Source organism: Arvicanthis niloticus, chromosome 3 (assembly GCF_011762505.2).
Source record: "Arvicanthis niloticus isolate mArvNil1 chromosome 3, mArvNil1.pat.X, whole genome shotgun sequence".
Lineage (NCBI taxonomy): Eukaryota > Metazoa > Chordata > Mammalia > Rodentia > Muridae > Arvicanthis > Arvicanthis niloticus.
In genome coordinates, this window is record NC_047660.1 from 49379289 (window position 1) to 49406737 (window position 27449).

General features: G+C 42.8%; 1 protein-coding gene across 1 annotated transcript in view; it reads left to right on the forward strand.

The window, feature by feature from the left end:
• The window catches only part of Piwil2 (piwi like RNA-mediated gene silencing 2), a 58121-nt gene that overhangs the window by 18530 nt on the left and 12142 nt on the right, over window positions 1–27449 (forward strand). The window contains exons 7-20 of the mRNA XM_034498906.2: window positions 111–228; window positions 857–981; window positions 1988–2068; window positions 2350–2463; window positions 9702–9890; window positions 10888–10972; window positions 13349–13438; window positions 14855–14995; window positions 16973–17086; window positions 18184–18372; window positions 19764–19865; window positions 20813–20929; window positions 21486–21574; window positions 21957–22062. Of these exons, the coding sequence (XP_034354797.1) occupies window positions 111–228; window positions 857–981; window positions 1988–2068; window positions 2350–2463; window positions 9702–9890; window positions 10888–10972; window positions 13349–13438; window positions 14855–14995; window positions 16973–17086; window positions 18184–18372; window positions 19764–19865; window positions 20813–20929; window positions 21486–21574; window positions 21957–22062 (1660 nt within the window). The remainder of the gene's footprint in view (window positions 1–110; window positions 229–856; window positions 982–1987; window positions 2069–2349; window positions 2464–9701; window positions 9891–10887; window positions 10973–13348; window positions 13439–14854; window positions 14996–16972; window positions 17087–18183; window positions 18373–19763; window positions 19866–20812; window positions 20930–21485; window positions 21575–21956; window positions 22063–27449) is intronic.

Here is a 27449-nt window from a genome sequence, read left to right on the forward strand (position 1 = left end):
GAGTGCAGGTACAAAAAATGCTTCTCAAAGTTACATAACTTGCCGCACAGCTTTGGTAAAGATTGCTGTTTCAGTGAAACTGAACTAAAACCCTCTTTGTTATTTTGCAGCCCCAGTGTGGAGTGCAAAAGCATGAGGTTTGGCATGTTGAAGGACCACCAGTCTGTCACTGGAAACGTCACTGCTTTTGATGGCTCTATTCTTTATCTTCCTGTTAAGCTTCAACAAGTGAGAGCAAGTGGAGATTGTGGTGTGGGTGAAACTCCTGCGTGCTCTGATGGTTTGAATAGTGTCAAAGTACACATTTTCTGGACAGTTTACTTGACAGAAGGCAGATTTCTGCAGAATACAGCAGGAATCCTTCCCCCAGCCCCACTCTAGCTTAAGTTTATGAGGTAACATTCCTTATACGTAAATGGACTGGTAGGAAGCATTTGGTCTCTGACAATCACTCAGATTTTCAACTTCAGGGCTCAGCAGTAAAGAACACCTGCTTCTCCTGCAGAGAACCCAGTTTCAGTTCCTACCACCCATACTGGGTGGTCTTGGTCATCCTCTCCAGTTCCAGGGATCCAAAGCCCTCTTCTGACCTCCTTGGGTATCTGTATATACATGATATACATGTACATATACATAAAATCAATTAAAAATAAATTATAAAACTAAAGATTTAAATGTTCAGCTTTGAATTTTACTTTATTATTTTGTTTGTTTGTTTATTGTCACACTGATTTTGCCAGCACAAGCTGCAAAGTGAAAGGGAAGTAGAAGCTACCTTTTGTGCTCTAGAAGTCTGTTAGGGTTAAGGTTTTGTAGTTTTGTCATTTCTCATTACTTGTACATGTTTATTTGTTAGGTTGTTGAGCTAAAAAGCCAGAGAAAAACTGACGATGCCGAGATCAGCATCAAGATTCAGCTGACGAAGATCCTTGAGCCGTGTTCTGACTTGTGCATTCCCTTCTACAATGTTGTCTTCCGGCGGTAAGGAGGCCGCCACTGCAGTCTTGTGCCTTTAACTCGGCAAGGTTGGAATAAAGCTCCTCAGGAGGTGTGCATGGTGCCACACACAGTGTCTGTCTGTAGGTGGGCTTGGAAGCACTTAATGAGTGATCTTAGTATCAACTCACTCAAAAGTTACCTCTCAATCCACAGGGCAGGCGTGGGTATCTGAAGTTAGGAGTGTGGGTAGCTGAGTAGGCAAACGGATTCTTTTGGATTAGTTTTAAGAATTTTTCAGACCAGATGTTTGTTTCTGAGACAGGATTTTGTATAACTCAGGCTAGTCTCAAATTTGATGTGTGGCTGAGGACCGCCCTCCGACCCTCCTGCTTCAGCTTTCTTGATGCTGGGATTACAGGCATGAGTGACCACACTCAGCCAAAATGGACATTAATATGCAAGGACTCCTCAGAGTACAAATATATTTGTTGAGAGATATTTTCTACACTTTAAAAATTATACATAGTTTATGATTGTTTATCTTCTTTTGAAGGGCTCTCAATTTTGCATAGGAGTTAATCCCAAACTGTCTCTCATTTAATGAATTAGAACCAGCAGTGAGCTGCTGGAACAAACACAGTTCCATGCTGTGCTGTTCACAAATTGGAAACTAGTTCATCTGCATTCTCTTTAGTTCATGGTGGTCAGTGATAAAATTAAGCTGGGAAATAGCGCTGGGTTCAGTGTGCTGGGTCCTGAGTGAGCCTTCAGTCATGTGCACACACTGCAGATGCTTGCCTTTCTAGCTTAACTTTTCTATTGCAAGACTGTTGTAAACAGAGGCTACATTATGCAGAGAGCAGAAGCTTTTCTGCATCTCATACTTGCAGAGGAAACCATAGCCAAGACTGAAGGAGCTTTTGGACAACTTTTCTATTAGGCTTAGGCTGCAGCTTGAGGGTGAGTGCTTGCCTGGTGAGTATGTAGCTCCATAGCCCACCCAGCACTGAGGAGGGGAAAGGGGACTCACGACTGCCATTGATTTCAGGGTAATGAAACTTTTGGATATGAAGCTTGTGGGGAGAAACTTCTATGACCCGACAAGTGCCATGGTGCTGCAGCAACACAGGTTGGTGGCTTCTTCTTCTCCTTCACTCTTGAATGTTCTAGAAGGACACTTTCATTATGCCCACTACACATAGGACAAAAGCTCCAGCAGTATTTTATTGTCATAAGTACAATTTATCAACTAAATCTTTTTGTTTATTTATATTTCTAGTATAGAAGTTTGTACTGATATTGATTTGGTGACATTTTCCCCCTAGGCTTTCCTCATTGTTATCAAGAAGGGCAGTTTTAGTATTGTGTAAAATAGGGGCTCTGGTGCTCTTAGAACATCTCTCTCTTCAGATTGCAGATCTGGCCTGGCTACGCAGCTAGTATCCGGAGGACAGATGGGGGTCTCTTCCTGCTTGCTGATGTCTCTCATAAGGTCATTCGGAATGACTCTGTGCTGGATGTCATGTGAGTGAATAGAGGGGTCCACCTTTAACACCATGGTGACTTTCCAAAGTTGAGAAATGGGTAGTTGGAGGACAAGTTAGACTCTGTTCTCTGTGTATGTGGGCGGGGTTAATCATAAAATGTATTAAAAGAACTGGCTCCAGATATGATGACTCCCCCAGGACTGAGACAGAAGGGTTACCTCAAGTTCAATCCTGGCCTAGGCTGTATAGAGTCCTAAGCCAGCCTGAGCTACTGTGTAAGACCCTGTCTCAGAAAACTACAAAACAGAGCTGGAAGGATGCTCTCTCTCCTGAAGCCTGCTGAGGTGGCCGTCTGACTGGGCATATGATGTTCTCCAAGAGTGCATATTTCATGGTGGGTGAAATCAAATTAATTCTTCTGAGCCTTGTCAGGTATCACCCTATTATGTCACACACAGACTGAGGCGACTGGTGGGGTTTTTTGTGTTTTGGTTTGGTTTTTGTACTTTTGAGACCGTATTAGTACTCTGTCTGTATTGCAGGCTAGCCTGGAACTCATGCTGTGATCTGGACTGGCCCTTAATATGACTGTAGTAAAAGCCACCCAGCTCTACAACAGGGAACCCTCTACTGTTATGGCCACTTTCATCCTCTGGACCTTTTGTGTTCTTACAGACTCCAGGAAACTGCCAAAGAGAAGTTATTTTCCTAGAGGTCAGAGCAGCTCAGTCTTTAGAAATAGGTTTCCTTCCATTACAGGAATAATTTATATGCTTCTAAATGATAGCAAGCAACAATGTTACATGTTGCTCTTACATTCACAGTAACCGTTTTAATGATTTTCCCAGTGGAGTTCAGGACCATCTTCACATGTCCGATAAGTATTGGTGAGGTTGGCTTGGCTGGGTTTTCTTCTGGCTGGCTGGGATCCCCAACCTCCTTCCCTGTGCTACCACCTGTTACGTCTGTCTCAGAGCTAACCCTGCCTATGTTGTCCCCTGCTCTGGTGCAGGGCATGTGCTCATTGTCTCCTTGGAGAAGGGTACATAGAGGAAACGCTGTGAGCCTCAGGCTTACGCTGGAGTGAGTGATGTTCTAGGCAGGAAGGTTTTTTCCCTCAGAATCAGTGCTGCTTTCCAGTGGCCCCCGCCTCTGGAGCAGAGCCTGTTGAGTTCTGTTTCCCAAGTACTCAGGTGGTCTCTTCACTGTGCTTCCTGTCTTTTTAGAAGGTTTACAAACTTCTCTCTCTCTCTTTTTTTAAATCAAATTTTCTCTGTGTAGCCCTGCCTGTCCTGGAACTCCCTCTGTAGATCAGGATGACCTCAAACTCACTGAAATCTGCCTGTCTCTGCCTCCTAAGTGCTGGGAAAAGGTATGCGCAACCATATCCAGCTCCTTTTTGTTGTTTTATTAGCATATGTTAATTACATACAGTGGTGGTTTTGTGATACTTGATATATGCTTAGGATATGTTCAGTCAGTCTGTCTCTTCCACCCTTAGTCTGCTCCTGTTTATTCCGTACCCCTTCCTGACCAGTAGCTCTTCTCCCCTCTTGTGTGTTATTTTGTTGAGCATATTTTTTTTATGACTCAGCGGGTTTGGGTTATGTGAGCATGGATGAAGGCTGATTTACCAGAAGCCATGGACCACTAAAGAAAATCCTTTCTAATCTCCCAGCAGCTATTGGGTCCTCAGAGAGGGATAGGACCTCGAGAGCCCTCCCCACCCACAACTTTAACCTCCTATAGTCTCTGTGCAGAGTGGCCTCTTGCTCCTTAGGATAGAATGGTGACTGTCTCAGTCTCCTGCAGGTAGATTCTCTGTAGTCGGAAATATTAGTTGTTCTATGTTCCTTTCTGTACATTTTAGGATTCTCTTTGGAATGATTTTCTTCTTGCCTGAAGTATCGTATGCCATTTAGTTTAGGATTTACTGATGGCAATTTAAATGTTTATCTAGAACTATCATTTATTCTGCTTTTTAAACTAAAGTTTGTAATTGGTAGATAAATTCTTCTAACGTCTTGTCTATATTCTATTGTTTTCTAGCTTACCTTGTTTGGATTTTACAAATCAGTTGCCCATGTTACAATTATTATTTTTTAAAAATTATCCTTAAATTTTGTCTTTTCAGAAGTTTTGTTATAGTTTCTCTAGTTATAGTCTCTGTTAAAGAAAAAAATTGTGACACCTGTTTAGAATAGTGAAGTAGACTTTGTGAGGACTGATGGTGGTGACCACTGTGACAGTGGGAAGGACAGACTCAGCACTGAAGATTGTTTACAAGGCAAACAGGGGGACTATGTTAAGAGCACATTTGATATGTTGCCTAGGCTGGTCCAAATTCCTAGCTGGGCTGAAGCAATCCTGCATAGTCCCCCAGGTGGCTAGCCACTACAGGCTTACACCCTGTGGAGGAATTGTAGCTAAGGAGACTGAAGAGGATCGAAGTAGTAGGCCTCGGACATCACCTGTGTGTGTGTTGGGGGGGGGGGGGGGGGGGAATTATGGTAATGAAGGCAATCAAATATCAAGGCTGGAATTCTGGCTAAACTGACTCAGTAGGCTTCTTGCTAAAATGGGTCAGTGCAGTGGGTGGTAAAGTGGAAGCCTGATTAAGAAGAACCCAACTAGGATTTGGTCAAGGAGAGGTTCTTACATCCTAATAGTGGTCCTGTGAGGTCCTCGTGTCGTCCTCTCCTCTTGAGTGTGGACTGGACTTTTCCACACATCTCAATGAATAAGGTATGTGGGAGGTAGAATATGAAAAGACTGCTTTCTGTCTAGGGTGTGCTCTCTTACTGTCTCTTGGGTCACTACCCCAAGGGAAGCTAGCAGCCATGTTACAGAGCAGCCTTTGGAGTGGCTCACTTCAGTGATCTTGGTAACACATCTTGTCTCAGGTCAACCTTGAGGTGACTGTAGCTGAGCTGAAGACCTTGTCTGCATCCTTGTCAGAGCTGCCTTGCTAGGCCACACTTAATTCCTGACTCACAAAACCCCTGAGCTATGTCTAGTCTTTTATTATTGTTGTTGTTTTATGACTCTGGAGGCAGAACTTAAGGCCTCATGCATGTTAGGCTAGCATCCTGCACTATGCTACATTCCAGCTTGGGTATGGTTTTTCTTATATCCACTTATTTGTGTGTATGTATGTGTGTGTGAAGGTCAGAGGTCAGTTTGAAGGAGTAGATTTTTCTCTCTCCACCTTCAGGATCCAGGAATCAAACTCAAGATTTGGCAGCAAGTGCCTTTACCCATTGAGCCATCCAGCTAGCCCCAATGTGACCTTATTAAACAGCTTTATTGACATACGGACTAAAATTTGGAGGGTGCTGTTCTGTGGCTGTTAGTGTATCCATAGTGTATGCTAGAAATTATCACTGCAGTCAGTTTTAGGACATTTTTGTCACTACAGATAGAAATCCGTAGCTTTTGGCCATTAATTTTCTTCTTTGCCCATAGGCCCAGAGAAACTATCAGTTTGGGGTGGGGGTGGGGTGGGGGAGGTGTGCACAAGTGCATGCGACTGTATTTTATTCCATCCCTTCCTCTCTTCCTATTTTATTTTCATTGTTTAAGATATAAGATCTTGCTGGCTTGTTCATGTTGGCCTCAAATTTATAATCCTCTTACCTCATTAATTTGTTTTCTAACTATTCCAAACATTCCATATAAAAAACAATCTTAGCTGGGCAGTGGTGGCACATGCCTTTAATCCCAGCACTTGGGAGGCAGAGGCAGGCAGATTTCTGAGTTCAAGGCCAGCTTGATCTACAGAGCGAGTTCCAGGATAGCCAGGGCTACACAGAGAAACCCTGTCTCGAAAAACTAAAAAACAAAACAAAACAAAAACCAAACCAAACAAACAAAAAAAAACCAATCTTTGTATAATATTCTATGTCTTGGTATGTTTTCAAGATATATCCATGTTATATGCACGATACAGTTCCTTTTTGCATGGAACAATACTCTACCATATTGATATACTATATTTTTAAAAAAATATTTATTTTCATTTTGTTATGTGTGTATAGTATATGCTGTATGTGTGCTGATGGAAATCAGAAGACGCCAGGTCCCCTGGACCTGGAGGTAGGGCACATTGTGTGCTGTCCACCACAGATACTAAGCTCTGGTACTCTGAAAAGCAGCAAGTGCTCTTAACCACTGAACTATCTCTCCAACCTCAAGTATTTTCCTGCCTGCCTGCCTGCCTGCCTGCCTGCCTGCCTGCCTGCCTGCCTGCCTGCCTGCCTGCCTGCCTGCCTGCCTGCCTGCCTTCCTTCCTTCCTTCCTTCCTTCCTTCCTTCCTTCCTTCCTTCCTTCCTTCTTTCTTGCTTTCTCTTAGAAAGTAATATTAAAGTGTTTTATTTTTTGTGTGTGTTTCTGTGTGTGTGTACACTGTATGCTTGTAGGTGTGTTTGCTGCTTGGATTGGGAGGTCAGAAGACAACTTGTGAAGTCTGTTCTCTCTTCTACCTTTATGTGGGTCCCAGGGATCAAGCTCAGGTTGATAGGCTGGGTAGCAAGAGCCCTTCTCTTCTAAGCCACTTTGCTGACCTTGCCATATTTATTAGCTGTTTGAGGGATACTTTGTTGTGTTCCCTTTTTTGCTGTGGACTCTCACGTCCAGATAGATCTTGGTGTGTGTATTGCCATTTCCATGTGCTCTACTTTTATCCTTTACTTAACCCAAGGACAGCTTGGCATTTCTCATATTCCCACCAGAGGTGTTTGAAGGCTCTCTCTCTCGTTCACCTGCAGCCTCCCTTGCTGTCATCTGTTTCTATTCTAACCACCTTTGTGTGTTAAGTGAGTCTCACTGTGGCTTTGATTGCATTTCCCTCATGACTAATGATTTCGAGCAGTTTTTTCTGTACCTTTTGGCCATTTGAATATCTTTGTGAAATATTTAGATCTTTGACCCACTTTTAAAATGCATTTTTAAAAGTATTTATTTTATTTCACATGCATTGTTGTTTTGCCTGCATGTATGTCTGTATGAGGGTGTCAGATCCTAGAACTAGAGTTACAGGTAGCTGTGATCTGCCATGTGGATGGTGGGAATTGAACCTGAATCCTCTGGAAGAGCAGCCAGTGTTCTTAACTGCTGAGCCATCTCTCCAGCCTCTAAAATGCATTATTTAATTGTAAGATTTGTGTATTTTAGATACAGATATCTTGTCAAATATGTAATTTGAGATGTTTTCTGTCATATGAATTGTCTTTCCTGTCTTAGTTAGTTTCTATTGCTGTGATGAAACATGAAAGCAATTTAAGGAGGAAAGGGTTTATTCAGTTTACACTTCAATCAACATCACTATTCACCATCAAAGAAAGTCTGGACAGAAACTCAAACAGGGCAGGAATCTGGAGGCAGGAGCTGAGGCAGAGGCCATGGAGGGGTGCTGCTTACTGGCTTGCTACCCTTGGCTTGCTCAACCTGCTTTTTCATAGAACTCAGGACCACAAACCTAAGAATGGCTCCACTCAAAATGAGTTGGGCTCTTCCCTATAAATTACTAAAAATGCCTTACAGCTGGATCTTATGGAGGCAATTATCCTGTTAGAGAAATCTGGTTGTGTCTCAAGTTAACATGACTAGCCAGCACATTCCCTCCCTCCTTCTTTTTTTTCTTTTTTGCTGAAACAGGTTCTGGTTATGTAGCTCAGGCTGACCAGAAATTTACCATGTAGACAATGCTGGCCTCAAACTCAACAGAGTCATTCACTTCAGGTTGATATAAGAAAATTATTACAACAATAATAATTCAGAGTTCACCAGATGTACCCACAAATGCCCCATATGCACATCCTCAAAGAAGGGCTTGTCTTTGAGCCAGAGCAACCTTACAGAATCATAAGATATAGATAGCCCCTACTCTAAACCACTTAGTAATGTTTCTTTAGGCCTCACACATGTAGTTTGATTTGTGATTTAAAAGAGAAGTTATGGACGTATTACAAAACTTTTCACTGTTGTATTTGGAAGCCATGAAAATTTAATTAAAATTTCTAAAATTTTATTTTATGTGTATGGGTATTTTGCCTGTGTATATATCTGTGTACTACGTGCATGCCTCTAGGTCAGACGAGGTTGTTAGGTCCCCTGGAATTTGAGTGACAGATGATTTTGAACCCGTCCCCCTAGATGGGGCTGGGAATTTAACCTGGGTCCTCTGTAAGGCCAATATGTGCTGTAAACCATTGAACTATGTTTCTAGCCTGCATTTTTTTTTTTTTAAACAATGCAAGTGACTTTTCTTTGGGAGACCAAAACCAAACAAACAATAGTTAAATCACAGGACTCTTGAGGTAGAGGTAGACAGATGTCTGTCCAGGCCAGCTGGACAATCAAGTGGGACCCTTAGACCCTGTGGAGAGGACTGAGATGCATAAGAAAATAAAAAGGCACAGCACGTCAAGAAGTCTGATCAAGCTGGAAAAAATTTTATTGTTCCAACCGGTTATATACTCTAAAAACAGGATATGGGGAGGGGTAGGAAAGGAAAGCAGGCTTTGCAGGTGGAGGAAGCTAGCTGCAGCTGTGGGGTCTAACTAAGTTATTCTTACAAAACCTTTCCATTATCAGGGATTCTAAAACATCTATCTAGCAGGATGTTGTCTAAATCTAGAGATCAGGAGGAAGGGTTACTAAGGTGGGTTGCTATGAGGCCTTGTTTGAAGTTCTGAGAACTGACAAGTGAATCATGGAAGGTAAGCAGAAAGAAGAATAGTAGATGGCAAACACTCATCCTTGGCTTTCCTAAGAGTAAGGCCTTATCATGGCTTCCCACAGATGTCTGTGAGTTCAAGTCCATCCTGGTCTACATAGTAAGCTCCAAACCAGTTAAGGTCATAGTGAGACCATGTTTCAAAAAGAGGAAGTAGTTGGGGTTGACTGGAGAGATGATTCAGCAGGTAAGAACACTTGCTGTTCTTTTAGATGACCCAAGTACAGTTCCGGCACCCACATCAGATAGCTCACAACCTCCTGTAACTCCAGCTCCGGGTGATCCAATGCTTCTGGCCTCCTTGGGCTCTTGCACTCATGTGTACATACAGACATACACACACTACATGCACATAATTAAAATCATAAAAATAGATCTTGAAAAACAATAATTGGTTCATGTGATGAGTACAGCTAATGAGGGGTAAAAGGCGAGATCCAACCCTTGGGTCCTTACCTCAGTTTCTGGAGCCCCTATCCCTCTCTCTCACGAGCCTGGTTATATGGATGCCATCGAAAGTCTCTTGCCTCTTCCCAAAGGCATGCTATCTACCAGCAGAACAAGGAGCACTTCCAGGACGAGTGCAGCAAGCTTCTGGTTGGCAGCATTGTCATCACACGCTACAATAACCGAACTTACCGTATTGACGACGTGGACTGGAACAAGACCCCTAAAGACAGCTTTGTAATGTCGGATGGGAAGGAAATCACATTCCTGGAGTACTACAGGTACAAATGAGAGGCTAGCACTTGAGTCTGAGGGTAGGGGTGGGACGTGCTCTCCCAGGCTCTGGATATTGAATACAGTTAATGATGCAGTACCTGACACTGTACAGCTCTGTAAACTGGTCATATACACCTGAGACCAAATGAGCTTCTCTGTGGGTCTGGCCTGTCCTGGACGGCTCTGCCCCATGCTTGGGGGCCAAAATGTTCCAGCCCGAGCTGCTGCTCCAGTCCGTAGGTCAGGGTCTAGCAAGAGAGAGAGTGGGGATGGAAGGGAAGAAATCCGAAGAATGGAGACAAGCCAGAGTGTGTGACCAAATCTCGTTTCTTGGCTCTCTCTTACAAGGAAACCCTGGGTATTTATAAGCACAAGCAGGGGAACACAGCTGAAGACTCTTTACCACGTGCGCCTTGCAGCTGGGGGCACTAACGACAAAATAAGATATATGGGATAAACAAGATCAGAGTGTGCTCAGCTCTTGTAGGCTGTTGAAAAACAAGTCTCTTGTCAGGGTATATGGCTTGAGATGGCTGCAAAGATGATAGCCGCTTTCTGCTAGGAGTCGGTTCCCAACACTGGCCTGCATGTGTTGCTCTTACAATTGGTTCTTTTGGTACTTTTGGCAATTACTACATAAGTGATTTTTGGGTTGACAATTGTATTTTTCTTGTTGATTTTGTCTGGTGAGAGAATTAAAATTCTCATCTTTAATTATTAGACTTTTGTTTTTAAATCCCTTAGCCTGATGCATTTTCCACATGCTTCTCTCTTGGGATGGATGGATGGATGTGTGTGTGTGTGTGTGTGTGTGTATCATTTGTTCCCTGTCTATTAGCAAGAAAGCTGTAGCCTGCATTTTTCCATTTACATATACTGTGATTAGTGTCTTATGGATTCTCAATGAGGGTACTGTACAAATTTTAAGCTGCAATAGCACTGAAAAGAGCTGAAGGGGTTGTTGTAGGACTGGTGACACTTTCTTACTCTGTCCTGCTTTAGCAAAAACTACGGGATTACAGTTAAGGAAGATGACCAGCCACTGCTCATCCACCGGCCCAGTGAGAGACAGAATAATCATGGCACGGTGAGTGGCTACACTACCAACAGTAGTCCTGCGTCCTGCTGCCCTTGTTATGTGTGCTCTTATCCACATACGCATGTGTACAGTGCAGTGGGACATGTACGCACATGTGCAGAGTGGTGGACTCGTACACATCTGTACAGTGTGGTGGACACATTGGGTATGGTTTTATTTTTCCTATAGTCAGAGTTGCCAGGAGGAGATAAATATCTCCATGAACAATTTGGGTTAAAAGCATAAGGAGAATTCCTTGTATCTAAAGATTAAAAACTCTGGGACCTGGGGATATGATAGAGTTGTTAAGAACACTGGCTGCTCTTCAAAAGTACCCGGGTTTCATTCTCACCACCCACATGGCAGCTCACAACTGTCCCTCCAGTTCCAAGGGATATTGAGTCTTTTCTGGTCCTCTGTGGGCACCAGATACACATATACATGAAGGTAAAACACACTTACATATACAAAAAAATAAAACTCTGATATGAGTGTAGTAGCACATGCCTACAATCCCAGTACTTGGGAGGCAGAGGCATGTTGATCTCAGAGTTCGAGACCAGCTTAGTCTATGTAGTGAGTTCCAGGACAGTCAGAGCTAAGTAGTGAGACATTACCTCAAAATAAATAAATAAATAAATAAATAAGTTTATGGGGGCTGGGAAGATGGCTCAGTGGTTAAGAGCACATACTGCAGTTCCTGAGGATCTGAGTTTGATTTCCAGCATCCACATTAGGAGACTTACAACTGCATATAACACCAACTCTAGGAGAATCTGACACCTTTGGCCTCTGGCACTTGATTCATGTGCATATATGAAAAAAAATAAATCTTAAAAAACAAAAATCTATAGATTTGAGAGGGAGGTGTAAACATTTATTTTATCAGGAAAAGGGCCCAGAGAATTGCCTTGATACCACACTTGGTCTTTTTCTTTTAATAAAAAACTTTAGATTTATTATTTTATGTATATGAATGTTTTGCTTGCATGTGTATCTATGTATCATATGCATTCCTGGTGCCCACTAAGGTCAGAAAAAGGCGTCTGAGCTCCTGAAACTAGGTTTCGAGTCATTATGTGGGTTCTGGGAGCCTAACCCCATTTCTCTTCAAGAGCAGCAGTGTTTTTAACTGCTGAGCCTTGTCTCTGGCCCCACCTCTTCTTAACCATGGAGTCTGAGGAACAGCTGAGCAGGAAACGTTGGGCTTGATCAAGGCTCAGTGGGGACAAAACTTTTTTCTCTTTCTCTCTTCTTTTTTAAAATTTGTATTTATTCACTTTACATCCCAGTCGCTGCCCCCTCCCTGTCACTCTCTCCCACAATCCTTTCCCCACCCCTTCCCTTCTCCTCAGAGAGGGTGAAGGCTCCCCCTGGGTATCCCTCCACCCACCCTGGCACATCAAGTCTCTGCAGTGCTAGGTGCTTCCTCTCCTACTGAGTTTAGACAAGGCAGCCCAGCCAGAGAAACATATCCCACAGACAGGCAACAGCTTTTGGGATAGCCCTCTCCTCCTCCTCCCGCCTCTAGTTGATCAAGCTATGCATCTGCTACATGTGTGTGGAGGGGTTACGTCCAGCCCATGTATGCTCTTTGGTAGGTGGTTCAGTCTCTGAGAGCCCCAAGGATTCAGGTTACTTGACTCTGTGGTCTTCTTGTGGAGTTCTTATCTCCTCCAGGGCCTAAAATTTTTCAAGAGTCCCCAAGCTCCATCCACTGTTTGGCTGTGGGTGTCTGCATCTGTCTGAGTCAGCTACTGGGTGGAGCCTTTCAAAGGACAGCCATGCTAGACTCCTGTCTGCAAGAATACAGAGTATCATTAATAGTGTCAGGGATTGGTGCTTGTCCATGGGATGGGTCTCTAGTTGGGCTGTTATTGCCTCACCATTCCCTTAGTCTCTTCTCCATCCCCTGTCCCTGCGTTTCTTGTAGACAGGATAAATTTTGGGTTGAAGGTTTTGTGGGTAGGTTGGTGTCCCTATGATACCACTAGGGTTCCTGCCTTGCTACAGGAGGTGGCCTCTTCAGGTTTCATATCCCCAATGCTGTGAGTCACAGCTAAGGTCACCCCATTGATTCTTGAGTGCCTCCTTTATCCCAGATCTCTGATATGTCCCCGAGATGCCCTCCACGCCCCCTCCTCATCAGTTACAGATGTTTCTCTCTTCTTATGGGACCCTCCCTCCTTCTTTTACCTAACACAATAGCTATCTGTATGTGACAGAGGACATGGAGGGCAGAATACATGCAGTGTTTCTTGTCCTATTATCCTCTCCCTTGGGGTTTCATAAAAGTTTCTCAGTGGCAGGTTTGTTATTGCAGACCTGCACGAATCTTGAGTGGGCCCTGGGATCACTCGCTCTCTCTCTGTTTTCTTGTCTAAGCTGCTGAAGGGTGAGATCCTGCTGTTGCCTGAGCTCTCCTTTATGACGGGGATCCCTGAGAAGATGAAGAAGGACTTCAGGGCCATGAAGGTTGGAGTCTTGCTGTTTGGGGGTTGCCTGCTGGTTTGGGGAGATGCCTGCTTCAAGTGGCCATGTTTGGGATAGCAGCCTGAACTAGAAATAGGTTGCAGCTCTGACTTGCTGGGTGAGCCCTTTCTTCTGGGCTCCAATTTTCCTTTCTGTAGACTCTTATCCACATACTTTACCATAGAAAGGATGCTGCATGTCATAGCTTTGGACAGCTGTAGAACAGCATAGACTCTGGATTCTAAGTGAAAAGGAACAGCCCTTTCCTCATCCTCCCCAGTAGATGCACAGTGGTTAAGCCATAAGTGAGAACACCAATTTACTGTAGTGCTTGTCTACATCGTGAGCTTGTATGAGAAGTGAAGCTCTGGGCCCTGGGAGCATCATTAGCTCACTTCTGGGAGCTCCGAGAGGCCCCCTGGAGCACACAGCCAGACCTTCACTACTGCCTTCCGGGGGTGGAAAGTCTGTGCTTTAGCTGCCCCCTGCCCCCTTATTTGTTTAGTTTGCTCAGACCCACATGCCACGTAAGGTTTTGAGTAGTGTTACAGAGAACTAAGGAAGCAGAAAGGCCCTGCACGATTTCTTCCATGTTTACCTTCCGAACAACTGAGAACAACTGATGACTTTATGATTGATTTGGTGTTGTCTTTATAACTATATACCTATAGTGGTATGGTCCATGAGTCGTGGAAGCACAAAGAACTCTTATATGATTCAGATTCCTCACACACACATCTGTTAAGTATCCCTCAAAGTGCCTATAATGTGACATTATTGTGGCTGGTTTGGAGGGGAAAGTAGCCTTATGGTGGCATTAACTTTCTAATGCAGAAAGAAAAAGTGTGAGCCTGAATGTGGTTTACTGTCCTAGCATAACATGTGGCTTGCCCTCTGCCCCTCCAGTACTTCCCCAGATTTTAAATATGTATAGTCAAGCCCACTTCGTTCCTGTGTTCCTGTTCTTAGACTCTCTTAGGAATTTTAAATTCAAAAGATGTTTTGAGAAAGAAATCAGATGTCATGAAGCAGAACCAATAGCTTTAGAAAAAGTCAATTATTTTGAAACAGGGTCTCATTATACAGCCCTGGTTGGCAGAGAACTCTCAGAGATCTATCTACCTCTGCTTCACAGGTCCACAAGGTGTTAAAGGTGTGCACCGCCACACCCAGTAAGAGGGAGAGTCAGTAACTGCTGAAAGTTATTAATTTTATTATTTTTTCTCCATGTACCTCATTCAAATTCCTGAGAAATATTTACAGAAGTCCTTGGCTTTGTTTGATGTTTTCCATTGATTTCACTGAGCTTGAGATTGCTTATAGAAACATTTTAGAATGCTGGGTCTCCAGCATTAGTTTTAGTCTCCTGCTAGGGGAGTAATGTTAGAACTTGCTATCTTATGTTTTATTTCTGTCTAGGATTTGACTCAGCAGATTAACCTGAGCCCCAAACAGCACCACAGTGCTCTGGAATGCCTGCTGCAGAGAATTTCACAAAATGAGACAGCCAACAATGAGCTGACTCGCTGGGGACTCAGTCTGCAAAAGGATGTCCACAAGGTAAACCAGAAGCCTGTGTAGGGCAGACCACTCGAACCTGGGAGGTGCAAGGCGGGGCAGGGCGGGGCCTGGAGTTGTATGAAGCATGAGAACATCCTCCTGTTTTACTGTGAAGTTTGGCTTTGCTCTTCATTTTGTTTTTTGTTTATCTCATGTGTACGTTTTGTCTGCATTTATGGATGTGCATTACTTTCCTGTCTGGTGCTAGAGTTACAGATGGGTATGAGCCATCATATGAGTGCTGCAAACGATGGCACCCAGAGCTCTGATAGCGCATCCCCGGGCTGTCTCTCCAGTCCTTTAACTGTTGTTCTTTTCCTAAGCATAGTTTTATTATGAATAAATCACTGTTAAAAGGTGCAGAGAACAAACATGAGCATGTGAGGAAACATCCCGTGTGCCCTTGACTTTATTCTTAAACTGTTTTACATGTTAGTCATGGTACCTGAATTCCTTGACTTAATCTGCTAGCATCGTGTGCAGACTTTTCTGTATTTCAACAAGATCAGAGTTACTAATTTCTGTTCAAATAGGAAGCAAGCAAAGCATTAATGTACAGCTGTCCTCATTTTAATTTTCCAGCACAAAGTTGTCTGCTTATTTTGAGGCAGGATCTCACTGTGTAGCCGTAGTTAGATTGGAAGTCGATATATAGACCAGGCTGGCCCCCAGCTCACTGAGTTCCACCTGCCTATGCCTCCTGAGTGCTGCCATTAAAACAATGTACCACCCCGACCCTCGCCCCAGCCTCCAGACTATTTTTTACATTCTTTTTACGTGATTTTAATTAATGTTTTGGTCTTTCATTTATCTGTTTTATCTGTCTTATTTATTTACTTATATTTGTATTTATTTGTTGGTTTATATATTTATTTTGTGTTTATAGCACATGCCACAGTGCATGTGTGTCAGTCAGAAGACATTGTGCAGGATCAGTTCTCTTCTTCCGCCTTGTGGTATTGGGGATCAGACTCAGTCTGCTCCTTTTTGCCAGCCCTCTTTAAATTTTTAGCCTATTTTTCTGTGTGCTAGAGACTGAGCCTAACCTATATTATTCTTAGCATTCTGGGTCTTTCTTTTTTCATCATTTTTAAAAAATGTTGTGCTAGGAAGTGGCGACACACATCTTTAGTGGCAGCACTCAGGAGGCACTGAACTGGGTTAAGGCAGCACTCAGTCAGGTTTCTACATTGTGAGTTCCAGGACATCCAGGGCTACACACAGAAACCCTATCTCAAAAAAAATGTGTTATATTCTATTTATTGTGAGTATGTAGAGGTGAGAAGACATTGTACAGTACAGGAGTGGGTTCTCCTGTTACACCACATTGGTCCTGGGGATAAAACTTAGATCATTATGTCCTGAAGCACAAGAAACCTGAGTTTAATTCTGAATTCCTAGCATAAAAAGAGTGCCTGGTGGTGTATATCTGTACCACCACATGGGGGAAGCTGTATAGACAGGCAAATTCCCACTGCTCACTGACCAGCCAGTCTAGATAGTCTGGGCTCAGCAACATAACCTGTCTCAAAAATAAGGTGGAAAGCAATATAGAAAACATTTGATATGAACCATTGACCTACACACATACACACAAACACGTACATATGCAGTACATACACACAAACTTGCATACACATTAAACATACACAGAGATAATTTTTTTTATTAGAAAATGATTCCAGTGATGCTAGCAGGTAAATACACTTGCTGGCAAATCTGACAACTAAGTTTTGGCCAGTCTTGAGCCACAGTGCAGAGGCCATGTGGTATAGTGGTGTGATGGCTGTTCTCAAATTGACCCTCTGTTCACCAAGCAGCAAGTCGGAGGCCAGCAAGACTATAAAAGAGAGAAGGAGAAAGGTGTGGGGATGTAATAGGTCAAGTGTATGGCTGAGAGGTCAGAGTCAGCAGGAGCATTGTTTTCTTGAAGACTGTAGCAGGCTCCATGTCAGCAGCACTGTCTTTTCTGTGCAGATTGAAGGTCGTCTTCTACCAATGGAGAGGATTAACTTAAGGAACACTTCGTTTGTTACATCGGAGGACCTGAACTGGGTTAAGGAGGTGACCAGAGATGCTTCCATCCTGACTGTGAGTGAACTCTGAAGTGCTGGAGAATCAGTGTTCACAAAGCGTGGAAATGGGTGATCTGTGTCTTCCTTGAGAGGAAGAGTCATCCAAACTCCACCCTGAGTGACTTGCTAAGCAAGGCCTTATAGCAGAGCAGTGCTGGAGGGAAGCCCTCTGTCTGACCACAGGCTGAAGGGAAGGAACTATGTTACCATGGTGATTCCTCTGCGTCAGCCCATCAGCTGCTCTTCCTTTTTTCTTCTCTCTTCCTCTTTGCCCCTGGGAATTCCCAGGGTTATTTTTATCCGTAGAAGACAGTCAAATTAAAACAGTACTCCTCTAAGACAACTAGGTGTTATTTGCATCAAAGTATAAAATAGCAGATGGTATTTATGAATATTTCAACCAACATTCTGAATGCTGGTCATTGTGGCCATATGTAAAAAAAAAAAAAAAAAAAACCATTAGCTTTTAAAGATTTATTGAAATACAGCATAACAAAAAGCACACTTGATTTTTACAAATTAAATAGACCTATATAACCAACACCAAGGGTTAAGAAACAGAAATGTATAGATGAGCTTGACCCCTCACCATATTTCCTGATGATTTCCACCCCATTCCCTGGGATAACAGCTGCCCTGAAAAACATAAGTCTTTTCGTCTGGTTTTGTACTGTGTATGTGGGTGAGTGTGTGTGTGTGTATGTGTGTATGTGGGTGAGAGAGAGAGAGAGAGAGAGAGAGAGAGAGAGAGAGAGTGTGTGTGTGTGTGTATGTGTGTATGTGGGTGAGAGAGAGAGAGAGAGTGTGTGTGTGTGTATGTGTGTGATGTGGGTGAGTGTGTGTGTATGTATCAGAATTGAATTAAAGAGTGAATAGTCTTTTATGTCCAACTTCTTTCTTTAGCCTTGTGTTCATAAATTTCTTTCGTATTATTGGGTATGGTTGTGGATCAGTTTTTATTGTTATTCCATTATAAGACTGTTAATATTTATAAGTCTATGAGAATGATAGAAATTATATAAGACAGAAGGACTCAAGCAGAAGGAGTGTAAAGTTATTTCTTCTTTATAGCAAAATCTCCCAAGTCTAACTACACCATGTTCTTATTCCTAGATTCCCATGCATTTCTGGGCACTCTTTTATCCAAAGAGAGCAATGGACCAAGCCAGAGAACTGGTTAACATGTTGGAAAAGATAGCCGGGCCCATTGGCATGCGCATAAGCCCCCCAGCCTGGGTTGAACTGAAGGATGACCGAATAGAGACCTATATCCGGACCATTCAGTCCTTACTGGGAGTTGAGGTAACAAAATAACTTAATTGGAGCAAACTTACAAGGTCTCTAAAAGTACTTGGATGCTCAATCTCAAATTATCTGGATTATTATTAGTCTGTTAATGATGTCCAGGAGCCTGCATCCTTTTCATTCTCACATGAAGCTGTGTTCTTCATGCCCTTTGGCTACTTATGTCTCTCATTCTGTATTGGTTTACTCGTGTGTGCTGTCTTTAGCCTTTTCCTTATGAAATTGGCTGAAAGAACAGCTGACTTAGTTCATTATCTGTAGAACATGTTGTGCTCAGGAACCAACTACTTGTGCCAAGTGCTGTCTTTCTGAATGCAGTTTTGAGTTGTAACAGAATGGTCTGGCCAGGATGCACATTGCCCCGGTGATGAACTTGGCCATAGACACATTAGCTCATTCTGATAACTGATCAGAACACTGGATCTGAGTACTCCCATTTCAGCTTCCAGACTTTGCCTTGTGATCTCTTTGTAAATAAAAATATTTAAAATTTTTATGTGTGTATATTGCCTGCATGTATGTCAGTCCACAGTGTGTGTGCTTGGCACCTGAGGATGCCAAATCAGGCCTCAGGATACCTAGAACAGGAGTTACAGACTTTTGTGAGCTGTCATGTGGGCCCTAGGATTTGTACCTAGGTCCTCTACAAGAGTGGCAAGAGCAGCAAGTGCTCCTAACCACTGAGCCATCCAGCCCTTTGTAAACAGAGGAGGAAGTCAAAGGAAAGGATGGAGGTAAAAGAAAAGTCTTTGGAAATAAATTAGCTTTGAGCCCAAGTCTGGTGAATTGAATTGTCTGGGAAGATTAGTCCTCGAGTTGGAGTTTCTTTGTATTGTGGTATTCTCTGTTTGACATCCCCGTCTTGGAAGGTACTCTGTTTTGACATTGGCTAAGAGTCTTAGGAGATAGAGGCTCCTGCCAGGGATGTTGCTGGCAGTGTCTGTTCTCCCTAGACAGAAAGTGAGGAATAGCTACTGTGGACTTGGCCTTGTTCCTTTTCTGTGTGGCTCTGCATACTTCCGTGTAGCCACACTTCCTCAACTGAAGGTCTGTGGTCTGACACGCTTAGTTCACTGAAGAGCACAGGAAAGCCACTGGGGGAAGGTTGAGAGGCAGTTATAGAAACCTTGCATACTTCTAACTCTGGCCTTTTTTTTTTAGAATCTTAAGACTCCTAGTAAATAAACATGAGTAGTCATGGCCAGCTCTAGGTGTTAGTAATGTATCATCTGTCTGTGAACAGCAACCCAAGCCAAACGATAGTTCAGATTCAAAGGATTCTGGTGGGAATGTCCACCATTTGTTTTTCAGTTCCGTCTACCTTATCTGTGTCCCAAGAAAGTCCCCAAAGTGATCAGATCCTGGCAGTGTATTCTTGTCTCCTCTAGGGGAAGATACAAATGGTTGTTTGCATCATCATGGGCACGCGTGATGATCTCTATGGAGCCATCAAGAAGCTGTGCTGTGTGCAGTCCCCAGTGCCCTCCCAGGTGAGTGGAAATGGAGTCCATGGGCCTTGAGCCTAAGGTAGAGCTACAGCTCAGTGTCTCTAAAGCTCTGGAAGCTGAAATAGCCATTTCAGGCTGGCATGGGAAGAGCCTTATGCCGAAGGTTCTGATTAGAATGAGCCAGCAGCAGCAGGTAGCTCTTGTAAGAGCTCTTTTGCTCCTCACACTCCCTGGTCCTTCCTCATGACTGAGACTGGACATGTAGGCTTCATTCTGAGAAGGGAAAATATTTTTCATAGGTAACTTTAAAAATGTCACTTTGAATAAGATAATTTTGAAAGTTTTTGTATGTTCATATGCCTATGATGTGTATATATTCCTAATGACCCTAGAATTAGAATTATTAATAACATACAATTCAAGCTTCTTAATATAGTATACTCAGTTCTCAACTATTAGTGGTCTTTTGAGACAGTCTCGTGTAGCCAAGGCTAGTCCCAAACTTCCTGCGTATACAAAGATGACCTTAAATTTCTATTCCTCCTGCCTTACCTCCTCCACATACAAAAGTGCTGGAGTTATAAGCATGCCACCATAGCTGGCCTATCTGTGGATTTTTCATTAGCTGATTCATAGTTTAAAACATAGTTTAAAAACATTCTGAAAGAAAATTATACCTCTACTAAACTTATCAAACTCACAAGGGAAACCCTTGTGCTTATTCCCTAAACAATGCAGGATTAGCAACTATTTACAGACTTAGTGATTATGTTAAGTCCTACTAATAATGGAGATCTGGGTGTACAGGAGGGTATGGGGCAGCTGTACACAAATACTGTGCCATTGAGAAGGAGGGAATTGAGCATCCTCTGATTTCGATTTCCTTGATGAAAGGGACAGAGGTAGGGCATGGAGCCTAGTGATGTTGATACTTTAGAGCTGTTAACATTTTCTAAAAGGCTGATGATGTTCTGGTCCTGTCACAATAGGTCATCAATGTCCGAACCATTGGTCAACCCACCAGGCTTCGGAGTGTGGCTCAGAAAATTTTACTTCAGATAAACTGTAAACTGGGTGGTGAGCTCTGGGGAGTGGATATTCCGCTGGTGAGTGATGTAGAAATGTGTGTGTTTAGTGCTCTTTCCCATCCTGTCATCCTTGCTCTCAGTGTGGACTCAGGAGTCCAGCTGCCTTGCTGCATGTTACTAGACAGACCATGAGCTGAGAATGCACTTTACATTTTTAAATGGTGAAAAAAATAAGGTCAACATTTCCTGACATACGAAGATTATCTGAAATTCAGTTCTCAGTATTTAAGTACACTTTCTTTGGAACACACAGCATCGGATGCATCAGATGCATCCGTCTTCCACTGTAGTCAAAAGGCAGAGTTACAGGGTTCCTGGAGAGACTTTCAGCTCTCAAAACCTGCAGATTTACTTATTTATCCTTTTATAGGAAGTATTTGCTGATCTCTAGTCTAGATCTGGCTTTGTTCTTTGTGTTTAGAAAGAGTTGATTGTAGTCATTGCTCTTTTGCAGAGTTTGTTTTCTTATGTAAATAAGACAAGAGCTGCTTTGGCTTTGAGATGACAAAGATGGAGCAGTGGAGTGTTTGAGTTTGAGTTCTGCTTTTGTTTTTGTCTTTGTTTTTTACCCTAGAAACAATTAATGGTGATTGGAATGGATGTGTACCACGACCCCAGCAGAGGCATGCGCTCTGTGGTTGGCTTCGTTGCCAGCATAAATCTGTAAGCAAATATAGCAGTATTATTATTGTTGCCTACCTCATTTTGATGCCTGATCTTACTATAAATCCATCAGATGAATCTAGGATAGAATCAGTATTCTATCCTAGTACACGAAGCACTAAGTTCCTCTGTCCTCAAATCTGGATTTGCAGTGTGGTTGACACTCATCACAGGCACCAGTCTGCTCCCTGTACTCTGCACCCGTGGAGAGGACAGAGGCTGCTAGCGCCTTGTACTGACCCCAGAAATGCATTTGACAAGTAGATGATATGTGTTGATTCAAAAGGAACGCTGTGTGCAGATAGCAGAGCACAGACCTTTGTGTGGGGGTGGCTGCTCACTGAGCTCTCTGTGTCTCTCCTCCTCCTCCCCACCTGCCTAGCACACTCACCAAATGGTACTCGAGGGTGGTGTTCCAGATGCCGCATCAGGAGATTGTGGACAGCCTGAAGCTCTGCCTGGTGGGCTCCTTGAAAAAGTATTATGAGGTGAGGAAATGAGAAATCCTGACATTACTGCATTTTAAGGGACACCTATTTAAGTTTTGAGCAGATATCTGACATAGGGGAGCAAAGGAGGCCTTCAAATAGTCAGAACGCTGTAGCTTGGTAGAGAGCGCAGAACCCCGTCTCAGACTTCTGCTCTGTACAGCAGCTTGTAGAGCCAGCACTGCACCTGGTTTGTTAAGTAATAATGATTTGACTGTTTGACCAGCTGGTACCTGCAGACATAATTCCCATGTCCTTACTGCCTGAATTGGAAGTAAATTTCAGCAGTTAAAACTTATTAATTTACTCAACTGTTTATGACTGCCATTAGCTGCTGACTGTTCATTTTGGTTTAGGACAAAAGCTTCACTGTAATTCACTTCTCATAATTTCAAAGAATGCTACCCAGGGAGAGTTGCTGTCATTAAGCTGATACAAGGTCTAGAAGAGTGAACAAATAAGTTTGTGAGTTTTGTGCTGGCTAAGACATCAAAGCAGTGATAAGTGGCATCCATTCTTAGGGCCACTGTGGCCTTTGCATAGCAGGTAGGCCATTGGAAACTTAAGATTCCATGTGACTGAAGTTAGTCTCTTATGGAATTAAGATTCTTTTTTTTTTTTTTTTTTTTTTTTTTCAAGACAGGGTTTCTCTGTGTAGCCCTGACTGTCCTGGAACTCACTCTGTAGACCAGGCTGGCCTCAAACTCAGAAATCCGCCTGCCTCTGCCTCCCAAGTGCTGGGATTAAAGGCGTGCACCACCACCGCCCGGCATTGGAATTAAGATTCTTAGTGTCTGTCACATATCAGACAATATGGATTTGTGTGTCTCAGAAGATCCAAATGATATGGTAATTTATCACCAAGCTCTGATATTTCTTTTCTTATTACTGTATCCTTGCAAGCTCTGTCTGTCTTCTAGGGCCTAACTTGATAATGACATCTGTGGCACTTTCCTATTTCCCCTCACTGTTCCCTCCCTTGGTTAGAATGATCAAGTTGTGTTCTTCTCCAAGGTTCTGTGTTCTGTACTGTTACTGGTTATCATAGTCTGCCAACTTAGATGTTATTTATATCATTACCCACCCTTCTCTGTTTGGGTGGTATTTGGGATCAGACTCAGGGCTTTATCAGTGCAAGCTAGATAAATGCTTTATGCTGTGCTCCAGACCTCTCACTGGGGTTTTGTGTTTATTGTTGTGTTTTGGATTTTGTTTTTTGAGACAAGGTCGTTTTCTCTGTGTCCTCCTGGCTGTAGTGGAACTCCATATGTAGATCAGGCTGCCCTTGAACTCATAGAATCTTAACCTGCCTCTGCCTCACAAGTGCAGGGATTAAAGGCATGCACCACTATATCTGGCTTTGAGGGTGTTTTCCTGTTCATTCTTTCGATGAGTTCCTCTTATTTTTTCTTTTACTTTTTCTTATTTTCTAGATGGAAGTTTCCTAATCTTTTGTCTCCTATTTTTCATATCTAATGCTCTTTCCTAACAAATGTTAGTTTCAGAAATGTCATTGTTGAAATAAGAATTTAGGGCTGAACAATGAAGTTTACTTTGCCTGCCCCACTTGGAAGGCCCACCAGCTGGAAGTTTGGGTGGTTCACCAAATCTTGCTCAGTTTTGATAATTCACTAAAGAGATAAAGAACTCACTAAAAGCTGTTATATCCATGTCCAATTGGGGTTCATTTTAAGAAAGGATACAGATTATAGTCATCTAGGAGAAGGAATGCACTGACTGAATCAGGAAGTACTACACAAAGAACTTCAATAGTTCTCTCCTTGTGAAGGCAGAACACTTTGTTTCCTGGTACCAAGATATGATAAGGCATATGGAGAACTGCCAGCCCTGACTACTCACCTGAGCCTTGGTATTCACAGGTTCACTGGGATGCTTACATGGGTGTGGTGGCTTGATTAATAGCCCTTGGGATTGATTTCACTCTATAATCTTTGTAGTGTTTCTTACATGCAGCCTGTGATACCTCTATTCTGATAGCTTAATAGCTAATGAATGGCAGAGTTGCTTCAAGGCTCACACTGGCCTTGAGTTCACTGTGTGGCCCAGGCTCTATGACTGCTCTGCTTAAGCTGCCCGAGTGCTGAGAGTACACGTGTGTGCCTCTGAACCCAACCTCAGGGATTTCTTCTTTTCTTCATGTCCCATGGTGCTGGCTGATTTTCAGTTACCATGGGGGCAAGGGTGCAGTGGGGAAGGGAAGCAGTAGAGCAGGTTAAATACTCCAGAGCAATCCCTGCACTCACAAGTTGGGGCATGGCAACCATAGCAAGTTCAAGGCCAGCCAGGGCTATACAGCTATATAGTGAGATGCTTTTAAAACACAGACTCAAACAAAACTGATTTTGATGATCTTACCCACTGTTCTTATTGTCTTCTTGGTGGTCCTTATTCTGTAATTGAAATACTTTGTAGGAGTGCTCTTGATGGTCCATCAGTATTTGGAGGAGGGGAGTAGTGAAAACACATATAAAGGTCATCAAATGGCCTAGTGGCTAAAGTCACTTGCCAACAACCAGACTGTCTGAATTTGATCCCTGGAGCCTCCATGGTAGAAGAGAACCTGTTCCTATAGCATACATACACCACACCAACGCATGCACATACATATCATACCACATTGTAATACACATAGCCACCTACCCCCAAATAAATAAATGTTAAAAAGAATAAAGTTAACGAGTAAATAAAAACAACTTAAGATCTTCAAAGAGATAAAAATAATAGCACTAAGAATTTGGACAATGAACTGAAAGCTTTGAAATCTACAATTTTAGACATGAAAACTATAGTAACTGAGATTGCACACTCCATAGATGTGTGTGTGTGTGTGTTATATGTTAAGGAGGCTATAACAAAGTATCCTGGGTGGAGGGCTCAAAGAGCAGACATTTATTTGCTGAGGCAAGAACTTTCAGGTGAAGCTGGCAGTAGGGTTGATTTCTCCTGTCTTCTTTCTTTGTCCCGTAAATGGGTTTTCACACATTCTTACCTAAGTATTTGTGTCATTATCTAAAATAAGAGTCGCATTCTGAGAGGCTGTGAAGGGTAGGATGTCTGCTTAGAAATTCAGGAAGTGGACAGGGATGCTACCATCCAAAACTGTTTATAACATTGATTTAAAATACAGCTAAAGAAAGGCAAGAAGAAAGTAATCAGATTGAAGCACAGAGATACAAAAGCTAAAATCAAACAAACAAAAACCAAACCAAACCAAAAAACCGAGGAAAGCCAGTAGATACGGGGAGTGTGGGGTTAGAATACAGAATACACATAGAAATGGTTCAAATGGTTCAAAGGCAACAAAAAACAAAAACAAATCACAAGATTCAAAGCAGTACCTGAGAAGGCAGTAGTGAAGAAGCAGTGGTCTATACACTGAGGATGCCAAATCATCAGTTGAGAAAGCCCAGCAAGCAGGCAGATGCACCATGCGCTTGTGATCCTAGCACTCAGGAAGCAGGTGCAGGGTGCGCCTGCAGTCCCAACACTCAGGAGGCATATGCAGGAGGATCCTGAGTACAAGGCTAGCTAGCCTGTACTAGGGTCCCTAGTGAAACCTGGTTGGTCAGTTAGTTGGTCTCAATCTCTTGGATCTCTCTGAGCTCTCTTTGTATTCTCTCTTGTGTTCTCTCTCTTTTTTTTCTCTCTCATCCTCTGTCTCTCCCTCTCTCTCTCCATCCCTCCCCCCTTCACACACACAAACACATACACACACACACGAAGTCCAACAGATCTCAGGAGATAAAATATTTGTGTGTATATATATATATACCCACATATATACATGCACATATATATACATGCAAAGACACATTATAAAAAACTTGTGAATAAACATAAAATACACATAAATTGAGAGAGTAAAGAAGAGGTTATATCTTTAATGGATTGCTAGATAACTTGTCAACAGAAACAGTGAAGCCATAAGGTATAAAGGAATAGCTTCAAAGTGATGAAAGACAGTGACCACCAACCCTGGATCCAGAGTACACTGAAAATGACTTCCATTAGTAAAGGTGAAAGATGTGCAGAAAAATGAGAAATAGAGACGCCATCCTTATCAGATTTACACTGAAGTAAACTAAAATACAACATTGTTCATGGGAAAAAGAAACTCTAGGTAAAAGATAGAAATGGTTAAAGGAATAAGCAATTTAAAAACAGCCAGGGCTACACAGGAAAACCCTGTTTTAAAACAGCAACAACAGAGGCTAGAAACATGGCTCAGTGATTTAAGTTCCTACGTGACAGCTCACAACTGTCTGTAACTTCAGTTTCAGGGATTCTAACACTGTCACAAGGACATACAGGCAGGCAAAACTCCAGTGGACACAAAAACTAAACTTAAAAAAGCCAGTAACAATAAAATGGGTCTCATGTATTCCAGTCTGGCTGGACACTCACTGTGTAAGCCAAGGATGACGTTGAGTTTCTTTTTTTTTTTTTTGGTTTTTTTTTTTTTGGTTTTTTGTGACAGGGTTTTTCTGTAATAGCCTTGGCTGTCCTGGAGACGTTGAGTTTCTGATCATCTTGCCTCTACCTCCCAAGCACAGGGATTCCAGGAGTGTACCACCACACATCTATTATGAGTGCTGGGATCAGACATGGGCTTGTGCATGCTAGGCCGGCACTCTACTAACTGAGCTCGGCCCACTACTTACATCTTGCTTTCATCTTGCAACTTTCAAAGCATGAGATAACAAATGTCTGTTGTTTGCAACCACCTAGTTGTGGTTTTTGGGTAAGAATAGTCATGGGAAAACTACTATTATATTCTTCATCTTAGAGGAGCAGCAGCTAGCTTTAAGTTTCTCATGAGTGTGCTACCACTAGATGGAGAGGTTTTCCATGAAGGACCTGCGTAGGTCTTGTTGTTGTCTTTGACATAGATTGAAGTCCCCTTCTGAATTAGCCTTGCATACATAGCTTTAGTAAAGCCGCCTGGTGGTTATACAACAGCAATAATCATGCTCACTGCAAACAAAGGTAGCTTCCTGTCCCTCCAGTTTCTGTTCATTGCAGCTTCATTTTAGAAGTCCTTCATAGCCGGGTGGTGGTGGCGCACGCCTTTAATCCCAGCACTTGGGAGGCAGAGGCAGGCGGATTTTTGAGTTCGAGGCCAGCCTGGTCTACCGAGTGAGTTCCAGGACAGCCAGGGCTACACAGAGAAACCCTGTCTCGAAAAACCACAAAAAAACAAACAAACAAATAGAAGTCCTTCATTTAGAACTAATGCAGTAAAGAAAAGAAACTGAAGTTTATTTCTCTTCAGCACTATCACTTTTGGTCTTGAATGGCAGTGATATTTGTGGGTTTGTCTGAAGTTCAGTTTTAAATGAAGGGAAACAGTTGGGGATGGAGAGATG